This window comes from Bombina bombina, chromosome 3, assembly GCF_027579735.1.
Source record: "Bombina bombina isolate aBomBom1 chromosome 3, aBomBom1.pri, whole genome shotgun sequence".
Taxonomy (NCBI): Eukaryota; Metazoa; Chordata; class Amphibia; order Anura; family Bombinatoridae; genus Bombina; species Bombina bombina.
In genome coordinates, this window is record NC_069501.1 from 77480080 (window position 1) to 77507843 (window position 27764).

At 40.4% G+C, this 27764-nt stretch overlaps 1 protein-coding gene across 1 annotated transcript in view; it reads left to right on the forward strand.

Moving 5' to 3' along the window:
* LOC128652890 (uncharacterized) overlaps positions 1–27764 on the forward strand; it is a 255406-nt gene that overhangs the window by 160473 nt on the left and 67169 nt on the right. The window contains exon 6 of the mRNA XM_053705879.1: positions 14893–15001. Within this exon, the coding sequence (XP_053561854.1) occupies positions 14893–15001 (109 nt within the window). The remainder of the gene's footprint in view (positions 1–14892; positions 15002–27764) is intronic.

A 27764-nucleotide genomic window follows, 5' to 3' on the forward strand; every position in this document is an offset into this window, starting at 1 on the left:
ATTGGCTTGAAACTTGGTGTGCAATCTTTTCAAAGCATTAGGATCATATGGTGTAAATTTCATAAAGATCGGATGTTTTTTTGAGGTTTGGTAAAAAAGTGTGTGCTTTTTATTATTTAAAGGCACAGTAACGTTTTTTCAAAAAGTGTATTTTTCTGTATTTGAGTGCTATCTAAGTCTAACATGTCTGAGCCTACAGATAGACCTTGTTCTATGTGTTTAAAAGCCATGGCGGTACCCCCATTGCATTTGTGTTTAAAGTGTGCTAAGTTATCTAAACATTTTAATGACCATGCAGTGACACTTAAAAATGTAGCCCAAGATGATTCCTTGACGGAAGGTAATGAGGATAGTCCTCCTTCCTCTCCCCATGTGTCGACACCAGTTATGCCCGCGCAAGCGTTGCCTAGTACCTCTAGCGCTTTGTGCCCTATTACATTACAACAATTAGCAGCAGTCATGGATAATTCCCTTGCGGCATTTCTATCCAAACTGCCAGTTGTTCCAAAACAGCGTGATAGCTCAGTTTTAAGAACAGAGGATGAGCAATCAGAAGCTTTGGATGATTTGTCTGTTGTACCCTCACAACACTCTGAAGTGGCAGTGAGGGATGGTCTGTCAGAGGGAGAAATTTCTGACACAAGAAAAATTTCTCAGCGGGCAGATTCAGATTCTTTAGCGTTTAAATTTAAGCTGGAACACCTCCGCGTCCTGCTTAAGGAGGTTTTAGCTACGCTGAATGATTGTGACCCCATGGTGGTCCCAGAAAAATTGTGTAAAATGGACAGGTTTTTAGAGGTCCCTGTATACACTGATGCGTTTCCGATCCCGAAGAGGGTGGCGGATATTGTGACTAGGGAGTGGGAGAGACCAGGTGTACCTTCTGTCCCCCCCCCCCCCCCTATCTTTAAGAAATGTTTCCCATAAATGACCCCAGGTGGGACGCGTGGCAGACGGTCCCTAAGGTAGAGGGAGCAGTTTCAACACTTGCTAAGCGTACAACTATACCTATAGAAGACAGTTGTGCTTTTAAAGATCCTATGGATAAAAAATTGGAAGGTTTGCTGAAGAAAATGTTTGTTCAGCAAGGTTTCCTTCTTCAACCAATTGCCTGCATTATTCCTGTAACTACTACAGCGGCTTTTGGTTTGAGGCGCTGGAGGAGTCGCTCCAGAGGGAGACTTCATATGACGAAGTCATGGATAGAATTCACGCTCTAAAGCTGGCTAATTCTTTTATCACCAGGAAAATTTACCATAAGATATGGCGGAAATATCTTTGTTGGTGTGAATCCAAGGGTTACTCGTGGAGTAAGGTTAGGATTCCAAGGATATTGTCTTTTCTCCAAGAAGGATTGGAGAAAGGTTTGTCAGCTAGTTCCTTATAGGGACAGATATCTGCTCTGTCTATCCTGTAACACAAGCGTCTGGCAGCTGTACCAGACGTTCAGGCGTTTGCTCAGGCCTTAGTTAGAATCCAGCCTGTTTACAAACCTGTGGCTCCTCCATGGAGTCTAAATTTAGTTCTTTCAGTTCTTCAAGGGGTTCCGTTTGAACCTTTACATTCCATAGATATTAAGTTATTATCTTGGAAAGTTTTGTTTTTGGTAGCTATATCTTCTGCTCGAAGAGTTTCTGAATTGTCTGCTTTGCAGTGTAATTCACCCTATCTGGTGTTCCATGCAGATAAGGTGGTTTTGCGTACCAAATCTGGTTTTCTTCCTAAAGTGGTTTCTAATAAGAACATTAACCAGGAAATCATTGTTCCTTCTCTGTGTCCTAATCCAGTTTCTAGGAAGGAACGACTGTTACACAATCTTGATGTGGTTCGTGCTTTAAGATTCTATTTAAAGGCAACTAAAGATTTCAGACAAACATCATCTTTGTTTGTTGTCTATTCTGGTAAGAGGAGAGGTCAGAAAGCGACTGCTACCTCTCTTTCCTTCTGGCTGAAAAGCATCATCCGATTGGCTTTTGAGACTGCTGGACAGCAGCCTCCTGAAGAATTACAGCTCATTCCACTAGAGCTGTGGCTTCCACATGGGCTTTCAAGAATGAGGCTTCTGTTGAACAGAATTGTAAGGCAGTGACTTGGTCTTCACTGCATACATTTGCCAAATTTTACAAATTCGATACTTTTGCTTCTTCGGAGGCTATTTTTGGGAGAAAGGTTTTGCAAGCAGTGGTGCCTTCCGTTTAGGTTACCTGACTTGTTCCCTCCCTTCATCCGTGTCCTAAAGCTTTGGTATTGGTATCCCACAAGTAAGGATGAATCCGTGGACTGGATACACCTAGTAAGAGAAAACAGAATTTATGCTTACCTGATAAATTACTTTCTCTTACGGTGTATCCAGTCCACGGCCTGCCCTGGCAATTAAGTCAGGTTCAAATGTAATTTTGTAAAACTACAGTCACCACTGCACCCTATGGTTTCTCCTTTTTCTCCTAACCGTCGGTCGAATGACTGGGGGGGCGGAGCCTGAGGGGAGCTATATGGACAGCTCTGCTGTGTGCTCTCTTTGCCACTTCCTGTAGGGAATGAGAATATCCCACAAGTAAGGATGAATCCGTGGACTGGATACACCGTAAGAGAAAGTAATTTATCAGGTAAGCATAAATTCTGTTTCTTTTATCTGTGATGCGAACATGCAAATTATTTGCCTAAATGCAAAGGCCTCTGGCTTTGCGGTCCTAGCCCGCGGGGCGCTCTGGTTGAAGTCTTGGTCTGCGGATATGACTTCTAAGTCCAGACTCCTTTCTCTTCCCTTCAAGGGAAAGATTTTATTTGGTCCAGGCCTGGACTACATTATTTCTACGATTACTGGAGGCAAGGGTGCTTTCCTACCGCAAGATAAGAAGAACAAGTCTAAGGGATGACAATCTTCTAATTTTCGTTCTGACAAATCCCAACTGCAACAATCCTCCTCCAAGCCTGAGCAACCCAAGAGTACTTGGAAGCCGTCTCAGTCCTGGAATAAATCCAAGCAGAATAAGAAGCCCGCCAAAAACAAATCAGCATGAAGGGGCGGCCCCCGATCCAGGATCGGATCGTGTAGGGGCAGACTGTCTCTTTTTTTCAGATGCCTGGTTCAAGGACGTACAGGATCCGTGGGTCCTGGAGGTTGTATCTCAGGGATACAAGATAGGCTTCATATCTTATCCACCAAGGGGCAGATTCCTTCTCTCGAAACGGAAGGAGGGAACTTTCCACCCAATTCTGGACCTAAAGTGCTTAAAGGGATAGGAAAGTCAAAATTAAACGTACATGATTCAGATAGAGCATGTCATTTTAAGACACTTTTTTAAATTCACTTCTATTTTCAAATGTACTTCGTTCTCTTAGTATCCCTTGTTAAAAAATATATATGCACATATCATACACTAGTGGGAGCTGCTGCTAATTGGTGCCTGCACACATTTGTCTCTTGTGATTGGCTAAATAGATATTTTTAGCTTCCTGTCAGTAGTGCAATGCTGTCCCTTCAGCAATGGATAACAAGAGAATGAAGACAATTTGATAATAAAATTAAATTGGAAAGTTGTTTAAAATTGTATGTTCTAACTGAATCATAATAGAAACTTTTGGGGTTTACTATCCCTTTTAACACATTTCTCAGTTTCCCTTCTTTCAAGATGGATAAGGTCCATCCTTCCTTTAATTCAGGAAGGCCAGTTTATGGCCACTATAGATCTGAAGGGCGCTTACCTTCATGTTCCAATCCACAGGGAACACTTTTTCAGTTCCTGAGGTTTGCATTCCTGGACCAGCACTTCCAGTTCATTGCCCTTCCTTTTTGGCCTAGCTACTGCTCTAAGAATCTTTACAATGGTTCTGGGGGCCCTTCTAACCATTGCCAGAAATAAGGGTATTGCAGTAGCCCCATACTTGGACGATATTCTAGTGCAAGCACCAGCATTTCGTCTTGCGGAAGAATTCTCAGAGTCCCTTCTCAGTTTTCTTCGATCACATGGATGGAAGATAAACTTGGAAAATAATTCCCTTATCCCAAGTACCAGGGTGGAATTCCTGGGTACTATAATAGATTCAATATTCATGAGGATATTTCTAACAGACCAGAGACGTTGCCCTCCGGACCGCCTTGAGTCCCTCTGTGGCTCAATGTGTATGCAGGTGATTGGTCTCATGGTGTCCTGCATGGACATCTTTCCTTTTGCCAGGTTCCGTCTCAGACCTTTACAACTGTGCATGCTGAGGCAGTGGAACAGCGATCATTCAGATCTGTCTCAACAGATTGTTTTAGACAGCCGGTCGAGAGAATCGCTCTCTTGGTGTCTCTGTCCAGATCATCTGTCCCGAGGGACATGCTTCTTATGACCATCCTGGGAGATTGTGACTACGGACGCAAGACTATCCGTATGGGGAACTGTTTGGGGTGCCAGGAAGGCACAGGGTTGTGGACTCAGGAGGAGTCCTTGCTCCCGATCAATATTTTTGGAACTACGGGCAATCTTCAAGGCCTTGAAGGCTTGGTCACTTCTGGGTTCGTCCCAGTTTATCAGATTCCAATCAGACAATATAACCTCGGTGGCTTACATCAACCATCACGGGGGAACAAGAAGTTCCTTGGCGATGAAGGAAGTATCTCAGATTCTGGAGTGGGTGGAGGTCCACAGCTGTTCGATGTCAGCGATCCACATTCTGGGTGTGGACAACTGGGAGGCGGATTTTCTCAGCAGGTAATCCTTTGATCCAGGTGAATGGTTTCTCCATCCCAAGGTATTCACAGAGATGTGCAGCAAGTGGGGGAGGCCGGAAATAGATCTCATGGCGTCTCGTCTAAATACCAAGCTACCCGAGGTTGAGAGATCCCCAAGCGGATCTAATAGATGCACTAGCAGTGCCCTGGAGGTTCAAACTCATATATTATTTTCCTCCATTACCTCTTCTTCTTTGAGTGGTGGCCCGCATCAAGCAGGAGCGGTATCAGTAATCCTGATTGCTCCATTGTGGCCGCGAAGGACGTGGTTCGCGGATCTAGTGGGGATGTCCTCATCTCCTCCTTGGAAGTTACCTTGTCGCAGAGACCTGCTGATACAAGGTCCATTTGTTCATCAAAATCTAGATTTTCTGAGGCTGACTGCGTGAAGATGAACGCTTAGTCAAAAGAGGTTTTTCTTAGAGTGGCATTGATACTCTTATTCAAGCTCGTAAACCAGTTACACTGCGTATCTACCACAGGGTGTGGAGGGCCTACTTATTCTGGTGTGAAGAGCGTGGTTTTTCCTAGCACAGAGTTAAGGTTGCCAGGATCTTCTCTTTTCTTCAGGATGGGCTGGAGAAGGGCCTTTCTGCTAGTTCCCTGAGGGGACAGATTTCAGCCCTGTCAGTTTTATTGCACAAGAGACTGGCTGAGCTTCCAGACGTGCAATCCTTTGTTAAGGCTCTGATTAGGATCAGACCTGTGTTTAGACATGGGGCTCCTCCTTGGAGCCTAAATCTTGTTCTTCGTGTTTTTCCAACAGGTTCCGTTTGAGCCTCTGCATTCCATTGAAATTAAATTATTATCTTGGAAGGTTTTCTTTTTTATTGGCTATTGACTCTGCATGCAGAGTTTCTGAGATCTCTGCTTTGCAATGTAAGCCCCCTTATCTGATTTTTCATGCAGATAAGGCAGTTTTACGTACTAAATTAGGTTTTCTTCCTAAGGTTGTGTCAGATCGCAACATCAATCAAGAGATTGTGGTTCCTTCCTTGTGTCCTAATCCTTCTTCATCCTTCTTCATCAAAGGAACGCTTACTTCACAATTTGGATGTAGTTCACGCCTTGAAGTTCTATCTTCAGGCTACTAAGGAGTTTAGTCAATCTTCCTCTTTCTTTGTTGTCTATTCGGGGAAGCGTAAGGGGCAGAAGGCTACTTCGACTTCCCTATCTTTTTGGTTAAGGAGGGTCATCCACTTAGCTTACGAGACAGTGGGACATTGTCCTCCTGAGAGGATAACTGCTCATTTCACTAGAGCAGTGGCTTCCTCTTGGGCCTTTAAGAACGAGGCCTCTATGGATCAGATTTGTAAGGCGACTACCTGGTCCTCCTTACATACCTTTTCAAAATTTTACAAGTTTGATGTTTTTGCTTCGGCTGAAGCAGCTTTCGGGAGAAAAGTTTTGCAGGCTGTGGTGCCCTTAGAATAGGGTCCGCCTCTTCATTTTTGTTCCCTCCCATTATTCATTCAGTGTCCTCTGGAGCTTATAGTTTCTTCTATAAGATACGACGAGTCCACGGATTCATCCTCTACTTGTGGGATATTATCCTCCTGCTAACAGGAAGTGGCAAAGAGCACCACAGCAGAGCTGTCTATATAGCTCCTCCCTTGACTCCACCCCCAGTCATTCTATTTGCCTACTCTAAGTAATAGGAAGGGTAAAGTGAAAGAGGTGATAAAATTTTAGTTTTTATTTTCTTCAAGCAAGTTTTTTATTTTAAATGGTACCGGTGTGTACTGTTTCCCCTCAGGCAGCAGATGGATGAAGATTTCTGCCTGGAGGCTGATGATCTTAGCAGTTGTTACCAAGATCCAGAGCAGTTCCCACAGAATGGCTGAGGAGTACTTAAGAAACTTCGGTGTGCGGAACATTTTTCATGCTATAAGCAGTGAGGTATGTTCAGTCATTTTTTTTCTGGAGAGACTGTGTTATTTCAGAATTGGCTGACAGTATCCCCAGGAGGGAGAGGGTAAGCAGTAATCCTAAAATATATAAGAGGGGTATTACTGAGCTTGCATATATATACAAAAATGGTTGACACTGAGGTTTGAATGTTTGTGGGCAAACGTTTACATGACTGGGAGTGCAGATAACGTTTTTTATGAGAGACGTTTTTCATGCTTTATTGAGAGGGTACACATGGCTTCATTTTTGCGTATATGAACCCACATGGCTAGTTTTAAACCGCTCTGGTGCGGTTAATTTGGGCTGTAGACATTGAGTGAGATGGGCGGGGCCTATTTTCGCACCTCAGTTGCGCAGTTGTTTTTCTCAGGCAAGCAGCAAGCTCCAACTCCGGTGGGCCTTTGTGAGCTGTATTGGGCCAAATCGAAGGTTTAACCCGGTTTTACCTTTTCAAAATTTTACAAGTTTGATGTTTTTGCTTCGGCTGAAGCAGCTTTCGGGAGAAAAGTTTTGCAGGCTGTGGTGCCCTTAGAATAGGGTCCGCCTCTTCATTTTTGTTCCCTCCCATTATTCATTCAGTGTCCTCTGGAGCTTATAGTTTCTTCTATAAGATACGACGAGTCCACGGATTCATCCTTTACTTGTGGGATATTATCCTCCTGCTAACAGGAAGTGGCAAAGAGCACCACAGCAGAGCTGTCTATATAGCTCCTCCCTTGACTCCACCCCCAGTCATTCTATTTGCCTACTCTAAGTAATAGGAAGGGTAAAGTGAAAGAGGTGATAAAATTTTAGTTTTTATTTTCTTCAAGCAAGTTTTTTATTTTATGTTTAAATCTTTTTTATTATCACAGGATTTCACAGATCATATACAGGTCATTACTTATCATGAACATTCACTCTATAACTAACTGATCATATACAAGAGATGAGGTAAACCTGTGGTATTACAGTACATAGATTAGATATTAGGTTCTCCTCATAAAAGTGTCCAATGTCTTGTCTTATTTTCACTCAAGGATTCTTTGTTTATTGCTTCTTAGAGGTTCTTTAGGTGTAATATTATCTATATCCTCTTTTCTAATGAAAATATTCCGGAATATATTAACCTGTGAGTAGTCCCATTCTTATATCTCAGGTAGAGATTAACAGTATAATTTTTCAACAATTAAATTCAACTTTTAACTGAACTTAAGCTGTGACCTTTGAGGGTTCTGTAGTTTTCTTAATAACAGCTTAGAGAAAAAAACAGTAACACAATTAAACATTAAATTAAAAATAGAAATGAGAAATAATAATAACTAAAAATAAATAGAAATAAAATTAAATTAAGTTACCGAGTGACTCCTTATTGACTCTCTCTCTCCCAGGTCTTGTTGTTTGTTCCTCCGTCCTCTGTGTGGGAGAAGTCTGTCTTGTTCTATATTATTTTATGTCTGTTCAGTGTCCAGTAAAACCAGGTCTTTTCGTATTGTGTTTGTGTATCTAATATATGTGAGGCGGATTCATACATTCGATGTGTTAAAGAGATCTTATTGAGAATCTCATCCCAAGGGGGTGCTGAGGTCTTCCAGTGTTTTGCTATACAAGATCTTGTTACCGTACAAATGATTCTAATAAATGTGTTTATCTGTTTATTAAACTGGAGGAGAGGAATGTGTAGGAGTGCTTGTGATGAGGTTAACTGAATGTCCTCCTCTAAAATTGAGCTTAGTAGATTGGATGTTTTAGTCCAAATGTCTCTTATCCCCCCACATTCCCACCACATGTGGTAGTATGAGCCTACCTCCCCGCATCCTCTATAACAGGACCTATTATGATTGGGTGTCATATGAGCTGTTTTTACTGGGGTGAGGTACCACCTAAACATTGTCTTGATAGTGTTTTCTCTCAGGTCAGCACTTAGAAGTCCTTTACAAGCTGAATTAAACGCATCGTCCCACCATTGTTTATCTTCATTGATATCTAAGTCTCTTTCCCAGTTGAGAATCAAGTTAGATTTTGATAAGTTGTGAGATGCTTGTATCTGTAGGTAGAGCTTAGAGATGGCTCCTTTCTGTCTATGTGTAGATTGAAGTAGATTTTCTAGGGGTGTGGTTATTTTGGCTTGTCTATCTTTAATATAATTGTGGATTGCGGAGTTTACTTGAAGATATTGGAACCAATGTAGTTTTATTGGATCTAGTTGGGTTTGAATCTGGATAAAGGTCTTAGGTTTACCTCCACTTAGCCAATCCGCCACTCTATAGAGACCTTTATTGGCCCATTTGTCTACTATATGTTGTGTCTCTTTGGTAAGTAAATATCTAATTGGGTGTGCTAATGTTTGTTTAGGTAATAGATTCTGTCTATTGGTTAAAAAGGTCCATGTTTCCATAGTGTGTTGTGTGATTCTCAATCCTGGTTTGTCTATGAGACTTCTCCTAGTTTGTTTTTGCCAAAGTAAGTCGTCCGAATGAGGGGTGTCTCTGATCTCTGCCTCTAGGTTGGTCCAAATGACCCCTTCAACATTACTTCCCAATAGTGTGGTTTGTGCTAATCTGGCTGCTCTGTAGTATTCTACTATGTTAGGTGCTCCGATTCCACCTAGGCTTCTATGTTTAGTTATCAGAGCAGTTGCTATACGGGCTCCTTTATTACCTCTAATGAAGATTACTAAGTCTCTTTGCAATTTCTCTAAATCCTGTATTGGGACTTTCAAGGGTAGAGTTCTAAATAAGTATAGTATCTGGGGAAGAATTGACATTTTAACTGTAGCTAGTCTGCCTAGCCATGATAAGGTGTGTGATTTCCATTTGTTCAAGTTTTTCTTTATCTCCTTAAATAGAGTCTCATAGTTGTATTTATATAATTGGTGAATTTGAGGTGTGAGGTGTACTCCTAAATATTTGAGCGAGTGGGTGGCCCATCTTATCTCAAAGTTAATATCTATGATTTTTTTAGTTTGATGTGGGAGTCCTAGGGGTAGTGCTTCGCATTTATCTAGATTGATTTTATACCCTGATATTTGGGAAAAATTGTCCAATAATTTGTATAAATTGGGTAAGGATGTGAGGGGTTTTGTTAGTGTCAAGAGGATATCATCTGCGAAAAGTGTCAGTTTATATTCCCGGTCTTTGATCTTTATCCCTTTGATATCTGGGTCCAGTCTAATTTTAGCCGCTAGGGGTTCTATGCAAATCGCGAAGAGCAGGGGTGACAATGGGCATCCCTGCCTTGTGCTATTTAGTATGGGAATGCTCTTAGATTTATATCCTGAAAAAGTTTTTTATTTTAAATGGTACCGGTGTGTACTGTTTCCCCTCAGGCAGCAGATGGATGAAGATTTCTGCCTGGAGGCTGATGATCTTAGCAGTTGTTACCAAGATCCAGAGCAGTTCCCACAGAATGGCTGAGGAGTACTTAAGAAACTTCGGTGTGCGGAACATTTTTCATGCTATAAGCAGTGAGGTATGTTCAGTCATTTTTTTTCTGGAGAGACTGTGTTATTTCAGAATTGGCTGACAGTATCCCCAGGAGGGAGAGGGTAAGCAGTAATCCTAAAATATATAAGAGGGGTATTACTGAGCTTGCATATATATACAAAAATGGTTGACACTGAGGTTTGAATGTTTGTGGGCAAACGTTTACATGACTGGGAGTGCAGATAACGTTTTTTATGAGAGACGTTTTTCATGCTTTATTGAGAGGGTACACATGGCTTCATTTTTGGGTATATGAACCCACATGGCTAGTTTTAAACCGCTCTGGTGCGGTTAATTTGGGCTGTAGACATTGAGTGAGATGGGCGGGGCCTATTTTCGCACCTCAGTTGCGCAGTTGTTTTTCTCAGGCAAGCAGCAAGCTCCAACTCCGGTGGGCCTTTGTGAGCTGTATTGGGCCAAATCGAAGGTTTAACCCGGTTTTACAGACCCCTGAGGGCAGGTAGGCGCCACAGCAGGGCTGTGGCGAGGTGCAGGGGGTGCTTTTTATTGAAATAAACGTTTTATGATTTTCCGTTTTTCCTTGTGGGGCAAACTTAGCTACAAAGTTAGGATGCTTCTATCATAAAATTGGGATAATTTTATTGTTTTAAAGCAGTTTTGGAAATTTGGAAAATTGTATGCTTTTTTTCTCTTAAAGGCGCAGTCCCGTTTTTTTCAGATTGTTATTTTTTCACTAAATAAAGTGTTTTCAAGCCTGTTTGTGTGGTCATTACTAGCCTGTTTAACATGTCTGACATTGAGGAAAGCCAATGTTCCATGTGTTTAGAAGCCAGTGTGGAACCCCCACTTAAAATGTGTCCCTCAAGCACTGAAAGGGCCTTAAATTGCAAAGAACATATTTTAGCTGATAAAAGTATGTCGCAGGATGATTCTCAGTCGGAAGAGAATCTGGTTATGCCATCTAATTCTCCCCAAGTGTCACAACCTTTAACGCCCGCACAAGCGACGCAAAGTACTTCTAGTGCGTCTAATTCTTTCACCCTGCAAGATATGGCCGCAGTTATGTCTACTACCCTCACAGAGGTATTATCTAAACTGCCTGGGCTGCAGGGGAAGCGCAGTAGGTCCGGTATGAGAATAAATGCTGAGCCCTCTGACGCTTTATTAGCCATCTCCGATGTACCCTCACAATGTTCTGAGTTGGGGGTGAGGGATTTGCTGTCTGAGGGAGAGCTTTCTGATCAGAAAAGATGTTCCCTCAAACAGACTCAGTTTTGCCATTTTTGCGCGTAGAACGTTATGGCTTAAGTCCTGGTCTGCTGTTATGGCTTAAGTCCTGTCATCAAAATCTAAGCTTTTAGCTATTCCTTTCAAGGGTAAGACCCTATTCGGGCCTAAACTAAAGGAGATCATTTCCGACATCACTGGAGGAAAAGGCCATGCCCTTCCTCAGGATAAGACAAATAAGATGAGGACCAAACAAAATAATTTTGGTTCCTCCTCCCCTGCCACAAAGCAGGAGGGGAATTTTGCTCAATCCAAGTCAGTCTGGAGACCTAACCAGACCTGGAATAAAGGTAAACAGGCCAAGAAGCCCGCTGCTGCTACCAAGACAGCATGAAGGGGCAGCCCCCGATCCGGGACCAGATCTAGTAGGGGGCAGATTTTCTCTCTTTGCTCAGGCTTGGGCAAGAGACGTTCAGGATTCCTGGGCTTTAGAAATCGTGACCCAGGGGTATTTTCTGGACTTCAAAGATTCTCCTCCAAGGGGGAGATTTCATCTTTCACGGTTGTCTGTAAACCAGACAAAAAGAGAGGCGTTCTTATGCTGTGTAGAAGACCTGTATACTATGGGTGTCACCTGCCCACCGTGGCTCCCAAAAAAGATGGAACCTTCAGACCGATTTTAGATCTCAAGGTCCTAAACAAATTTCTCAGAGTCCCATCCTTCAAGATGGAGACCATTCGGACTATTTTACCAATGATCCAGGAGGGTCAATATATGACCACCGTGGATTTGAAGGATGCGTATCTTCACATTCCTATCCACAAAGATCATCACCAGTTCCTCAGGTTCGCCTTCCTGGACAAGCATTACCAGTTTGTGGCTCTTCCTTTCGGGTTGGCCACAGCTCCCAGAATTTTCACAAAGGTGCTAGGGTCCCTTTTGGCAGTTCTAAAGCCGCGGGGCATAGCAGTAGCGCCTTATCTGGACGATATCTTAATTCAGGCGTCAACTTACTAACTAGCCAAATCTCACACGGACATCGTGTGGGCTTTTCTAAGATCTCACGGGTGGAAGGTGAACATAAAGAAGAGTTCACTTATCCCTCTCACAAGAGTTCCATTCCTGGGAAGGTAGACGAGCACTTCATTCCATTCCTCGGCCGTCAGTGGCTCAGTGTATGGAGGTAATTGGACTAATGGTAGACCACTGCAACTCTGCATGCTCAGACAGGCGTGGCCTCAGCTGGCTTCGGCCAAATTCATAAGATTCCAGTCAGACAATATCACGACTGTAGCATATATCAATCATCAAGGGGGAACAGAGTTCTCTAGCGATGATAGAGGTTTCCAAAATAATTCGATGGGCAGAGACTCGCTCTTGCCATCTATCAGCAATCTATATCCCAGGAGTGGAGAACTGGGAAGCAGATTTTCTAAGTCGTCAGACTTTTAATCCGGGGGAGTGGGAGCTCCATCCGGAGGTGTTCGCACAATTGATTCATCAATGGGGCACACCAGAATTGGATCTGATGGCATCTCATCAGAATGCCAAACTTCCTTGTTACGGGTCCAGATCAAGGGATCCCCAAGCAGTACTGATAGATGCTCTAGCAGTGCCTTGGTCGTTCAACCTGGCTTATGTGTTTCCACCATTTCCTCTCCTCCCTCGTCTGATTGCCAGAATCAAACAGGAGAGGGCTTCAGTGATTTTGATAGCACCTGCGTGGCCACGCAGGACTTGGTATGCAGACCTGGTGGAAATGTCATCCCTACCACCGTGGACACTGCCACTGAGACAGGACCTTCTCATTCAAGGTCCGTTCCAGCATCCAAATCTAGTTTCTCTGCGGCTGACTGCCTGGAGATTGAACACTTGATTTTATCTAAGCGGGGATTCTCTGAGTCGGTCATAGATACCTTGATTCAGGCTCGAAAGCCTGTCACTAGGAAGATTTACCATAAGATATGGCGTAAATATCTTTATTGGTGCGAATCCAAGGGCTACTCATGGAGTAAGATCAGGATTCCTAGGATTTTGTCCTTTCTCCAAGAAGGATTGGAGAAGGGGTTATCTGCTAGTTCCTTAAAGGGACAGATATCTGCTTTGTCTATTTTACTGCACAAACGTCTGGCAGATGTTAGACGTTCAGTCGTTTTGACAAGCTTTAGTTAGAATTAAGCCTGTGTTTAAACCTGTTGCTCCGCCATGGAGTTTGAATTTAGTTCCTAAGGTTCTTCAAGGGGTTCCGTTTGAACCTATGCATTCCATAGATATTAAGCTTCTATCTTGGAAAATTCTGTTTTTAGTTGCTATCTCTTCGGCTCGAAGAGTTTCTGAACTATCTGCATTGCAATGCGACTTGCCTTATCTTGTTTTCCATTCTGATAAGGTGGTTTTGCGTACCAAACCTGGATTCCTTCCTAAGGTTGTTACTAATAAGAATATTAATCAGGAAATTGTTGTTCCTTCTCTGTGTCCTAATCCTTCTTCTAAGAAGGAGCGTCTGTTACACAACTTGGACGTGGTTCGTGCTTTGAAGTTTTACTTGCAAGCGTCCAAAGATTTCCGTCAAACATCTTCTCTGTTTGTTGTCTATTCTGGTAGACGTAGAGGTCAAAAAGCTACAGCTACCTCTCTTTCTTTTTGGCTAAAATCATCATCCGTTTGGCATACGAGACTGCTGGACAGCAGCCTCCTGAAAGGATTACAGCTCACTCTACTAGAGCGGTGGCTTCCACATGGGCTTTTAAAAATGATGCTTCTGTTGAACAGATTTGTAAGGCTGCAACTTGGTCTTCACTTCATACCTTTTACAAATTTGATACTTTTGCTTCTTCGGAGGCTATTTTTGGGAGAAAAGTTATTCAAGCAGTGGTGCCTTCTGTTTAGGCATCTGTCTTGTCCCTCCCGTTCATCCGTGTCCTGTAGCTTTGGTATTGTATCCCATAAGTAAAGGATGAATCCGTGGACTCATCGTATCTTATAGAAGAAAAGTACATTTATGCTTGCCTGATAAATTGATTTCTTCTATGATACGACGAGTCCACGGCCCGCCCTGCCAATTTAAGACAGATTATATTTTTTTATTTAAAACTTCAGTCACCTCTGCACCTTTTAGTTTCTCCTTTTTCTTCCTATACCTTCGGTCGAATGACTGGGGGGTGGAGTCAATGGAGGAGCTATATAGACAGCTCTGCTGTGGTGCTCTTTGCCACTTCCTGTTAGCAGGAGGATAATATCCCACAGGTAAAGGATGAATCCGTGGACTCGTCGTATCATAGAAGAAATCAATTTATCAGGCAAGCAAAAATTTACTTTTTCCCAACAGTAAGGAATGAAGCCGTGGACTCTCCCTATCTTAGGAAGGAAAGGAATTTATCTGGTAAGCATAAATTATGTTTTTCTAATCTAATTATGCAGCAATTCTCCTGACCCTGTCATATACTACGCAATGACTGCTTAGAGCTGATGTATCCTATGCATATACAGTATTAAAATTATCTTATTGTCTTTTTAAGTCAAAGATTTATCAGAGGGAATCTTTATAGCTTGAACTAAATGTTTTTCAGTTTTCTTTTTTCATTCTTTATTTTATTGTCTTTTGTTTCTAGATACACCTAATATAATACGACTGGCAATAGTTTCTGGAGTTTTTTGTGTCATGCTGATTTTAGGGACAGCATTGTTCTGTTATCAAAAATGGAAGAGGAAAGGGAAGAGGTAGGTTGCACAAACTCATAAAAAATTTACAAATTTGGTTTTAATTTACTCTTTATTCATAGATAACCAAGTATATTTCCACCATTATTAGTGCCATACAATTTATATAATGCTTGGGAGATTGCTGACAGGCCTCATGTTCCAATTTGAGCATCATTTCACATTTATTTTTAACAGATTTGTTAGCGTGAGTTTCTGCCATTAATATTCGTAGTTGCCTCAAGTGCCTGATACTGATCTTACTCATGGTACGAGAACATTTTCCTAAACGAAAAAACAATTTCAACCACAACTACGGAAACATGCTTGAAGGGAATTTAATGTAAATTTATTTCATTAGACGTTGAAGGTCCACAAGTCATCTTGTGTGGGAATTCCCCTCCTGACCACTAGGAGGCACCAGAGCTTTATGATAAAGTAATTTTTATTATTTTGTTATAAGAGCATATAAACAGAAAAAAAGAAACAATCTGTAATAACATGGATCTTAGAGCCATAAGGAAACTAGAAAAAGAAAAAAAGAAAAGGTTACAATGTCAGAAGTCATCAGATACCATTAATCACAGATCTCTAGATCATGAAAATCAGATTTACATTAAATTCTGTAATGGTGGAACCACCGAAACAAAGACCATAACTAGTTATAACATTTTAGCATTCCGTATTTCGATAGTCCACCTATAGACATTTCAGAGTAACATTTAACCAAGTATAGGGAGAAAAAAAAGAGGAAAGAAAAAGAGGTAAGGTTAGAGAAGGAGGAAAAGAGTAAGGAGGGAGGACTATCTCAGGACCTCAACACTGCACCTGTAGTTTTTGTTTAATTTCTAACCTATCACAGGTGGACTTTAAGTATGTAGGTAAGAAAAGCAATGTGAAGGAAACACCTTATTATCAACCAATTTCATACTATATAGATTCATGTAAGATCCAATAATACCAAACCTTCTGGAAGGTTTCTTGGTTATCTAATATAAAAGCTGCCTGAACTGACATATTGTAATAATGTTTGATCTTGAATACAATTTCCTCCCAGGAAGGAGCCCCCTCCCGCCAGTGACGAGCTATACATACCCTTGTAGCTGTGCATGTTATCTTAATAAATTGATTTATGTGTTTATTAAATTCCTTAAGTCTAATATGGAGTAATGCTTGTTCCATAGATAGTTTTATTGGGCTATCTAAAATAGAGCTTAGAAATCGGGAGAGTTGGTTCCAGATTTTGTGTGAGTGGGAACAATCCCACCACATATGTTTATAATTGCCCTCTTCTCCACACCCTCTATAACAAAGTCTGGACCCATTTCTGGTAGCATATGAAGTTATCAATGGAGTGAGATACCATCGAAAGTTGGTCTTAATACAGCTTTCCAGCACTTAACAATCCCCTCCCAGCATTATACAGAATTGTATGCTATTTATGTGTTTCTATATCTTTGTTGAGATAATTTTCCCATTTAATTTGCAATGTGGTTTTAGAGTTCCATGTTGCGGATTGGATTGGCTGGTATAATTGTGTTATAGTTTTCTTGGGTCTAGACGTCACACTACACATGATTTCTAAAGTAGTAAGTGGGTTATTAGCAATTGCCGGTAAAAGATGTTGTATAGTAGAGGTAAGTTGTAGGTATAACAACCAGTCAAGTTTGATTGGGTGTAGTTTGTCCTGTAGCTGAGAGTAGCTCAACACTTTGCCCCTATCTAGTATATCAGCTATTCTATATAGTCCTCTGTTCTCCCATTTCTTGAGGATTAGGAAGTGTTCTGGTCTGACTATGCATGTGAGTGGGGTTTTAATGGAATGTTGGGGAAGCAACCTAAGCGAGGAGGTTAACCTGGACCACTGCATAGTCATGAAATCTGCAATGGGGAATTTGTGGTAATTTCTACCTGAACTTCGCTTCGGATCCCATAAAACTGACTCACGTGGCTTTACTCCCGTAATATCTGATTCAAGTTGTGTCCAAATTATCTGATCGTCTAGGTAATTGAGAAGCGTGGTCTGTGCTAGTCTGGCTGCCTGATAGTAATGTTTAAGATTTGGTGCCCCAACCCCCCCAACTTCCTGTTCCTATTAAGTATAACTGTGGGGATTCTAGCTTTTTTATTTCCTCTAATGAAACTGTTTATGCGTTTTTGAAGGTCATCAAGGTCTGGGGTCGGGATTCCTATTGGCAAGGTGCGGAATAGATATAGAATCCGCGGTAACACCATCATTTTAACCGCGGCTAGTCTTCCAAACCAAGAGAATCTCAGTTTGCTCCAACTATTCAAGTCTTGTTTAATGGATTTGTATATTGGAGGGTAATTAGCCCGATATAAGTCTGATGAGTGCTTTGTGAGGTTAATCCCTAAATATCTAAGATGATGTTTGACCCATTTGAATTCAAAGTTTATTCAGCTTTTTAGTATGGTCTGGGAGCTCTATCGGCATCGCTTCGCATTTCTCTAAGTTTACTTTATATCCAGATATTAAGGAAAATGATTCAAGAGTTTTGTAAAGGTTCGGTAATGTAAATAGTGGTCTGGTCAATGAAAGAAGAATATCGTCTGCGAAAAGTTTAAGCTTATATTCCTTCTGCTTTATTGTAATTCCCGTAATATCAGGGGATTTTCTAATATGTTGGACTAGAGGTTCTATGCATATTGCAAACAGCAAAGGGGACAGTGGGCATCCCTGACGAGTGCCATTAAGGACCGCAAATCTATCCGACTGGTGTCCCATAGCCCTAACACACGCTGAAGGAGATGAGTAGATGTTTTTGATTGCATCCATGAACGGCCCCGTAATACCGATCTTACTCAAAACCGCCTGCATATAATCCCAATCGACTCTGTCAAACGCCTTCTCTGCATCCAAAGAGAGCAGTAGAGAAGGCGTTTTTGTCTCGTATAAATAATCAAGCAGGGCCACCATTCTCCTAATTTTGTCTGGTGCTTCTCTATTTTTAATGAAACCTATTTGATCGGGGTGAATTAATTTGGGGAGGAGATGTTTAAGACGGTTAGCTAAAATTTTTGTAAATATTTTTAAGTCCTGGTTTATTAAGGATATCGGTTTATAGTTTTGACATAACGTCCTATCTTTGCCTGGTTTGGGAAGAACTACAATTTTAGCTTCTAGAAGTTCGGGAGGGATAGTGTGACCTTGTAGAATATTATTGCATAACTGGACCAAATGAGATGTAAGAGAAGATTTAAATAGTTTGTAGTAATCACCTGAAAAGGCATCGGGACCCGTAGCTTTACCCGGTTTTAATTCCTGAAGGACACTAATTACCTCTCTATCCATAATGTCATCATTTAAAGAGTCTAAGTCTTGCTGGTTAATCTCAGGCATGGCAGCCTCCTCTAAGAATATATTCAATAAATTCAGTGTTTGCGCTGTTTTATTCACTTTTCTTCCGTCATATAAAGAACCGTAATAATTTGCAAAAGTGTTGACTATGTCTTTAGGTTTTGAGGTCAGTTCCCCTTTAGTATTGTGAAGGATAGGTATAGACATGTCTCTAGTTCTGTTTCTAATTTTATGGGCGAAGAATTTGTCCGGCCTCCGTTTGAAGGGTGTTAAATAATACTTTTGCCTTGTGTTTAATATGTGATTTGATTTGGATTAATAGACCCCTCATCACTGTTTTATGAGCCGCCCACACCTGTATAGGGTTGTCTACCGTGTCTATGTTGAAATTCCAATATTCTAACATGTTTTTGAGTATCATCTCCTTATGAATAGGGTTTTTTAGGATTGTGGGGTCATATGTCCAGCTCCTCGCAGAGTTAGGTGGAAGAAGCCCCTCTAGCTTTAATATCACTATGGAGTGGTCAGACCACACGCATGGGTGTATAGAGGAGGATATAACATTTGCTAACAGAATTTGGCTTAGAAATATATAGTCAAGTCTAAAGTATTTACGATGTGCCGTAGAGAAAAACGTGTGATCTGAGGTTACGCCATATAGGGCTTTCCAGGAGTCCAACAAATTGTGTCCTTCCATAATGTTCAGTATTGATTTAATTTTTCTATTATTTCTATTTTGTGTGTCAGTGTAATGGGTATTTGTTGTTTGGTCACGTGGATATAAAGCTACATTATAGTCACCTGCTAGGAAAATCCTGGCTGAGTTCCAGCTAGTGAGGAGGTAAGATAACTTATTAAAAAATTGTTCCTGATGCTCATTTGGGGCATATACATTACAGAAAACTATTTCTACGTCATTTAAAGTACCTTTGATAATTAGATATCTGCCTTCCTTGTCGATGATAGTGTCAGTATGATTAAAATTTAGGGAAGAATGCAATAAAATGGATACCCCTCTTTTTTTCTGGTCTATGGTGGAGTGGAAGTGCATAGGAAACTGTCTCTCCCAGTATTTAGGGACATGTGCAGACATAAAGTGAGTCTCTTGCAGGAATATCAGGTTAGCTCCTAGAATTCTGTATTGTGACATTGCCTTCCTTCTTTTTGTATAGGAATTGAGGCCCCTCACATTATGCGAGATTAAGGTAATACTAGGGCAAATCATTTGAGTTTTTATTGTGTGTGGGAGACTCTCTATGTGTCATAAAAACCCTGATCAAATGGTAAGGTGCATGAAGCTCACCTGGCCCTGTAGTCCCCAGGGCCCAGATAGGGAATTCCGTCAATCACCAGTGTTATAGGTATAGCTGTAGTCCTTTTGAAGAAGGGGGTAAAGGAGAGAGAAGATAAGTAGAGGAAGAGAAAGACTGAAGAAGAAAAATAAAACATGTTATTAATGTTAAAAATCGCAATTTTAACCAATACAGTTAAAACTGTAATAAAAAACAAAAAATTATATTCCTGACATAACATATATAAAACTAGAGGAACTCTCAGGAACTAGGGAGATGCCATCCATCTTCCAACAAGATATTGTATGGGGTAATTTGGGAGAGGGTTACTAACCCAGAGGTCATCAGCTTGTACCTGTCTATTCAGAGGTTACTTTAGAATTAAATAACAACATTATGAACTAACTTGTTATACTGTCACATACTAAATAATAACACCCTATATGTGTAACTTTTACTACTGCCTGTGTAGAAACTCAGTCCTTGAGCCCAAAGGCCAGAGTTGTTGTCCATCACATCCCATTAGTTGTGTCAACCTGTGGAAAAAAAGAGGAAATAATCTAGACTCTGTAGGCAAAGTCATTCATTTGTTCTTAGGTCTCTTCTTATGAATCCTTGCCCATTGTGATCTCTGCGACTTCAGGGGCACCTGTTGTGGTTTAGACGTCTCAGTTGGTGATGAGGGTTCTCGTAGTGCTGGTGTTTCCAGATCTAATGCTGCACAAATATCTTGAATCCCTACTGCGTCCTTGATTGTGAGAATTTTATTGTCCTTAGTTATATGCAAGGCAAATGGGTAATCCCACCTATATTGAATTTGTTTTTTCCTTAGGAGAATAGTTAGGGGCCGCAGGGTTCCTCGTCTTTGTAATCTTTTGTAAAAGTCTTAAAAAAGTGGACCACTTTGCCACGAAACTTAAAAGTCGGTTGTTTAGCTGCCTCTTTAAGGATCTTATCCTTTTCAGGAAATCTCAGAAAAGCTACAATAACGTCTCTTGGTGGGAGGTCAGCCCTAGGTCTAGGTTTTAGAGCTCTATGAGCCCTTTCAAATTTAATTTCCGTGGAAGGGTCCACCCCTGTTATCGCACAAAACAACTGATGGAGATAGGATGTGATATCAGTTTTGACTGATTCTGGGATACCTTTAAGACGGATGTTACTTCTCCTATTTCTGTTTTCCATGTCTTCAATCTTATCTAATAGTTCGTTAACCACTTGTTGTTGTTGTGAAACCTGTTGAACCGCCATCTCTACATCTTCTAAGTTATCGCTGTTGTCTTCCAAGGTTTTTACTCTTGTGCCTAAATCAGATATATCTTTTTTGATGTAATTTAGGCTTGCGGTCATGGACGTGTGCATAGTGTCTATTTTAGCCCATAACTTATCAAAGCTGTTAGTGATGTCTTGTTTGGAGACAAGCAAATGTAAATCAGCCCTGGTTAAAGGGGTATTATCATCTAGAGGGTCTTCCCGGCCAGTGAAAGAAAATGGCGACATGCCGTTCTTCATAGCAGTCCTGAAGTTAGCTTTAGCCGTGGGTCTGACCTCCAATAAAGTGACCACCTTGTTCTTTGTCACTTCATTTAGCTTTGAAGCTGTTATTTGTTCCCCTAGGTGCAAATTTGAAAGACTGGAGGCTCTTCTCCCCGTCCTGAAACACGGAGCTTCAGAAGAAAACCTCAATCTTGGTCCTTGGCAGACTCCGCCCCTCGGCACCAGAGCTTTAAACCCCTCCACTTCCCATGATCCTCAATCATTTTCAAAGGTTCTCCAGCTTGGAGAGAAATTGCAGTTCAGACTTCACAGGGGCTGAACTCACTGAATATTCAAAAGAAAAAGAGCGGAACTCTCCAGCACTGCAAGATCTCTCTCATTTCTATATATAAAGGAGAGACAAGCCCAGTGCAATATAGCACTGTATGATATGAGAGTTTTGTTTCACTTCTATGTGACTTTAACAAATACGGATTATACTTTGTATATTTCTGTTTATATATATATATATATATATATATATATATATATATATATATACACACAAATTACATTTCTTTTTTATGACACGATGAGTCCACGGATCATCTTAATTACTAATGGGATATTCACCTCCTGCACAGCAGGTGTAACGTTTTTGCTATCAATTTGTCCTGAACCTTTAAATTTTATGGACTGAGTAACACGTCCCCCTATTTAAAGTCCCTCCTTTCATTTTACCATTGCTTGGTAATTTGCAATTGTTCTCAGGTGCATCCTGAGTTCTCCATGAAGACACCTAGCCGTTTTCACCTCTGCTGTGGAACTTCCTGTAGTCAAACTACAGCTACCTATTTTTGATCAGTCTTTGGGGCCTATTTATTAAAGGTCTTGCGGACCTGATCCGACAGTGCGGATCAGGTCCGCAAGACCTCTTGTTTGGTAACTACTCTCCCTCACTCTGTATCCATACAGTAGTGACCCTCAGATCAATGAGCATAACAATGATCTCAGTTTAATCTGTTCGGAACCTAAGGTTTGGTGTGAGACTGAGTGGTCCTACTTTAACCAGGATACTAACACTGGAGCCTGACATATTACCAAGCCAAATAAAGGTATCCTGTAGTATGGATATAACAGAGCTTACCACTCGGGTTGGATCCCTTGCACAAAGTATGGATCATATGTTACAGGGACTTAGAGAGATTCAGATAGAAAATTAGCACATAAGAAAATTTATTAATGAGCATTTGTCAAGTAAACCACTTGTGTCTGATATATCACCAGAACCACTGGTAAGCTCCGTCAGCAGCTCCTGTCGATGGAATAATCCTTGGCCAGGGAGAGTTGATCGGCCTGGATGGCAAAGAGATAGATCCTTTCATCGTGGAAACCCCTATACGCAACACACGCTCTGTGGCTGGAGCAAACCACTTACCTTCCTGCTGGGCTTGTCGTCTCCAGGTAGATCCGGAACGGAAAGAAGCAGTGGCGGAGGGCTCAATAGAGGGCTCATTTACAAGAGCACGCTGTACAAGAGTCAGAAAAGCCGGTTCACCTCTATGGCTATCAGAAGGAGTGAGGAAAAGAGGAAGTGAGCACTGGATACAGCCATGGACACAGCCTTCTCCAGAAGAGCAAGAAAATCAAGGCACAGCATAAGAAGGGACACCACGCCTGTAAAACTTCCAGAGGTCAAAGAGTTGGTAAAGTACCTTAGAGTGCATATACAGATTTTGAAGTTATACATGCGGGCTTGAGTCATATGGCTGAAGACGCTGTGCTTCCTTGACATTGTAGCCCTAAAACGAATATTGCTGTTAAAGGACAGTCTCTTTTGGTTGTATGTGTGTTAACCTACACAATCCAGCCTGGGGTAGGAATAAAAAGAATCCAGGTCTTAGTATCTCCCATAACCCACTCTTTTGGGTAGGAGCATAGTATTACAAAGACCTTCCCGGGTTAATTAATCAAGAGGGGACTGTCCAAATTTTTAAAGGAACTGAGGCTAATTTTGATCTACAGCTCTAACAATATTACTGAAGAAAGTCACTTATTTGGAGAAAAGTTAAGTCCAGCAATTCCCATAACCCCGTGTGGGGTAGGAATAAAAGTGTGCGGGCGCCAGTAATCTTCAGCTGGTTTTTTTTTTGTCTTCTCTTCTATCTTACATGCAGCCTGTCTCCTTCTCCATATATATGATGAGATGAGAATTTATGATGGGGCAGTAATAAAAGTTCAGTACTTCTGTGACGTTTAATGTCAAAGGATGCAATATTGATACGTGGATATACAGTAATTTAAGAGACTGCCTGGACTTTACTCATAGAAAAATTTGTAAAAACAGTTTCTCCTGTTCTCTTTGCAAAAAATTGTTTTCCCCCATTAAGGCCTGGACATAAGGCATTGTTTAATACTAATAGCCTCAAGTTGTTAGATGGACGGTCTCCACCGTTCCCTCCTTGCTTATGTCATTGTTTTGTCATATGCTAGAAATATGTCTAGGAGTTTGTGTAATACAATATGCTATATTTATATTTGGTAAACGTCAGCTGATATAAATAACATAGGCATCTGAATCTTAAAAAGGTGGGAAATAAAAAAAAAATAAAAAGTGATATACGTGTAATATACGTGTAGAAAACGATAGAAGGTTAAGGAGTTTCTTTTCTTTATTTCTGGAATCATTTACATGAATATTTTTAGGCATTTATATAGGTACTAATTCTTGAATACATTATTTACTCACTCACAAACACGCACATACCTGCTCTTATTGGGCCCCCTCATATCACAGAGGTTCTTTTTTTTGTGACACTACTTTGTCTTTAAACACTGAAGAGCCAGAGCCTGGCTACACACTTATCACTTTTCTTTCTTTTCCCTTCTCTGGTAACACTTTTTCTGTTCCTCATAAATACTATATAATTCACTATATGGATAAATTTATCAATAACTATAAGACTAAATCTCCAAGTATGCCGCCTAAAAGCAGAGAAAAGAAAAGTAGGACTAGTATAGATAGTGCTACTAATCCTTCTACCATAGGTACATTACCAGAGACAATGATATTAGAACCAAATGAAATAGTCAAACAAATTACAGAGCTTATGCTACAACAATTTGAGCAGATAAAAACTGACATACTGAATCTAACTATGGAAATTAAGCAATTTACACATAGACTGAATGAAGTAGAACAAAGGGTCTCTGACTTAGAGGATGTTAAAGTGAATGTAAACTCAACAGTGTCGCTTATTGCCATATTATCACTCTCAACAATTTAGGTGGACCTTAATTCATCATTTTTTTCTGTTTACTTGCTAATCCCAAATATATACCTTTGTATCTCATTTTTGGAGCCGAGATTCCTCCACCCGCCATTTGGTCCCTATATTTGGAAATGATTGACAATAGCGATTGCCAATCCGTTTTTTTACCCCGTGGCGTTCAACCCCTTTTTGGCAACGTCATGCGCTTATTCTGCGCATGCGTTAGCTTCTAATCCCCAGCTTCAGAAGTGATGCGTGTCCACGAGACGCGCATGCTCTGTAACACCTTCAATTTCAGACTCTATCAGCGGTATACAGTGAAGGCTATGTGATTAGTATTGTACAGTGCTGCTAAGGATACTGTGATTAGATGAATACATATTTTTCGGCTGCATTCGCTATCACAATAGTATTCAATTAACGGATACATTCATTGAATACTAGATAGCGCTTTGAGGAGGTCGGATGTTAACGCATGCGCAGCCTGTCTATCCTACTTTCACGCTTGCGCACATTAAGTATTTAGTTTTTAAACGCATGCGCAGATTAAGTACAAATGTTTTTCACGCATGCGCAAAGTAAGGGCATCACGGGTGCGCGCATCAGAGATACGTATAGAGTAGGTGAGACCACTCTATACGTCACTCTCTGCAAAACAAGGAAGTGCCTTATGGGAGGAGTTGTGGCTCAAAACGGAGCGAAGTTAGTAATTAAAATATATTATAAATTATTATTATTATTTTTTTTTAAAGTTCACGGTTTGAATAAACATGTCTAATATAAGTATTAGGAGCCTTCAGTAGCTTGTAAATTGACATTCACTTTAACTCCCTTCAAGGGGAAACTATCAAACAACAAACAAAAGATATTATTGATAAGCAACAAAAAATAAATAAGATTGAAGACCGTGCAAGGAGGAACAATGTTAGATTTATAGGCATACCTGAAACAATAGCGCAACAAGATTTACTCAATTATGTTTCAGTAGTGTTACCTCAGACTTTGGGTATTGAGCCAAGCCTATTACCTTTAGCAGTAGAGAGGGTCCATCGTATAGGCCCATCCAAAACTTTTACCTAGTGGCCTTACTAAAAATAGACCAGTGATTGCAAAATTTCTGAACTTTCAAGATAAACTTAGCCTTTTGAGCCTATATAGACAGAAAACTCCTTTTATAAGTGGAGATAATACAATTTTAATGTTTCAAGACTTTTCTAATGAGACCTCGTTAAAGAGGAGAGAAATGGTGCCTTTTTGCACCAAACTAATTAACATGGGCATGAAGGCCACAATTATATACCCAGCAATAATAAAGATTTTTACAGATAATGAGCATGTGGAATTTTTTAAAAGTAAAGGTATTCCCCTGTAAATTATTGATATAAACATACAGATAACATATAGATACTATTTAAAACTAGACTAGGATACAATACTGGCAAGATGGCCAATCTAGCCAAAAAGAGTATAGTGGTTGTATTTGATGTGTTTGTTGCCAACTTCTTGTGTTTTTTTTACTTCACAATACAAGGAGTGTTTTTTTTTTTTCTTTTTTTTTCTTTTTTACTTCCCCTCTTCCCCCCACCGGTTGCCCCCCCCCCCCCCCCACCAGGAGGTGAGGTAAATTCAATGGTAGGTCATTGATACATCTCTATAGAATAAGCAAATGAAAGAACAACTAGTTATGGCTTCTTGGAATGTAGGAGGTATCACATCCCCCCAAAAACGGAAAAAGATATTATCTCAACTTAAAAAATGCAAACCTGACATAGTCTTCCTACAAGAGACACATCTAAAAGAGGTAGAACTGGCTAAGTTAACAACTGGCTGGGTGGGGGAGGTAGTGGGGACGCCCTGTGCACATAGGAAGAAAGGGGTCGCGTTTCTTTTGAATAAAAAGCTCCAATATAGAATCTTATGGACAGAATTAGATCCAGATGAAAGATTCATTATCCTTCAATTAGAGGTAGAGGGAGTGATCTTAATATTATGCAATATTTATGGCCCAAACAAACCGGATAGGGTATTCTGGGACACCTTACAAGTCAAACTCCTCCCATTTCATTCGAAAAATTTAATTATAGCGGGTGATTTTAATCGGACACTATATCCTATATTAGACAGATTGTCACATACTGCAAATAGAATTACTAAAAAGGAGGCTAAAGCAGCAAAAATGTTTAATAAAACACTTAGGATTAAAGATATATGGTGAATGCAGAATCCGTACGTAAAAGGGTATACATGTGAATCACAGGCACACCACACAATGTTCAGACTGGATTATTTCTTAATAACAGATAAAATGTTAAATTTTGAAATAGTAGCCGATATTAAAGAAATATTAATTTCAGATCACGCCATTATTACCCTAAGTATTAAAATTCTGAATAAGCAGATAGCAGGTAATAGTTTTTTTTCCTGAAGTACCTTACATCTAATGTGCAGTTTAAAACGTGGCTAAAGCTAAGATTGAGGGAGTTCTATATACACAATTATGCCCCGGCAATACGAACCGAAACTCTATGGGAAACATTTAAAGCCGTAATAAGGGGAGAAATTAAGGCTTATTTAGTTACTCAAAAACGAATAATTTCAGCTAGAGACACACAACTGACAAACCAGCTACGTAATGCATATAATAGCTATATTAATGATCCAACTCAGATAACGTGGAAATCTTATCAGAGGAAAAAGAAAGAAAGGGAGGTATTTATATGCCAAAAACTGGCATGAGAAGATCTAAGGACGAGGTTCTCCTTTTATAGGTATGGGGGTAAGGCTGAGCAATTTTTGGCTAATATAATTAAAATTAAACAAAAAAAATCTCGGATTGAATCCCTTAAAACCCCACAGGGTAGAGTCACTAATATAGAAGGAATCGAGGAACATATTCTTCAATTTAAAAAAAATATATATTCAGAACAGGAAATAAATTTACAAGTAAAAGAGCATTTCTGGAGAGAACTAAAGATTCCCAAGATAGGGAAAGCTAACCTACAAGAACTAAATAAACCTATCTCTCAACAAGAAGTCATTATTGCTATTAAGAGATTAGCGGCCAACAAAGCTGCCAGACCCGACCAGATTCCGGCAGAGCTATACAAATGTCTCAGATGAAATTGTACCGACTCTGGTAAAGCTATTTAATAATTATTACACAGATGGTATGCCTTGCTCTAAATATTTTACGTCATCTTTAATAGCCTTAATCCCTAAAAAATGGAAAGATAAAGAATAGATAAGTTCGTATAGACCAATTTCGCTTTTAAATAGCGACTATAAAATTCTGACAAGTGTCTTAGCAAATAGGCTCAAATTAGCTATGGATCCCCTTATCCACAAGGATCAAATAGGCTTGATGCCTGGCAGAAATTCCTCATGTAATTTAAGGAAAATTCAATTGATCTTGAATGCTTACCAGAATA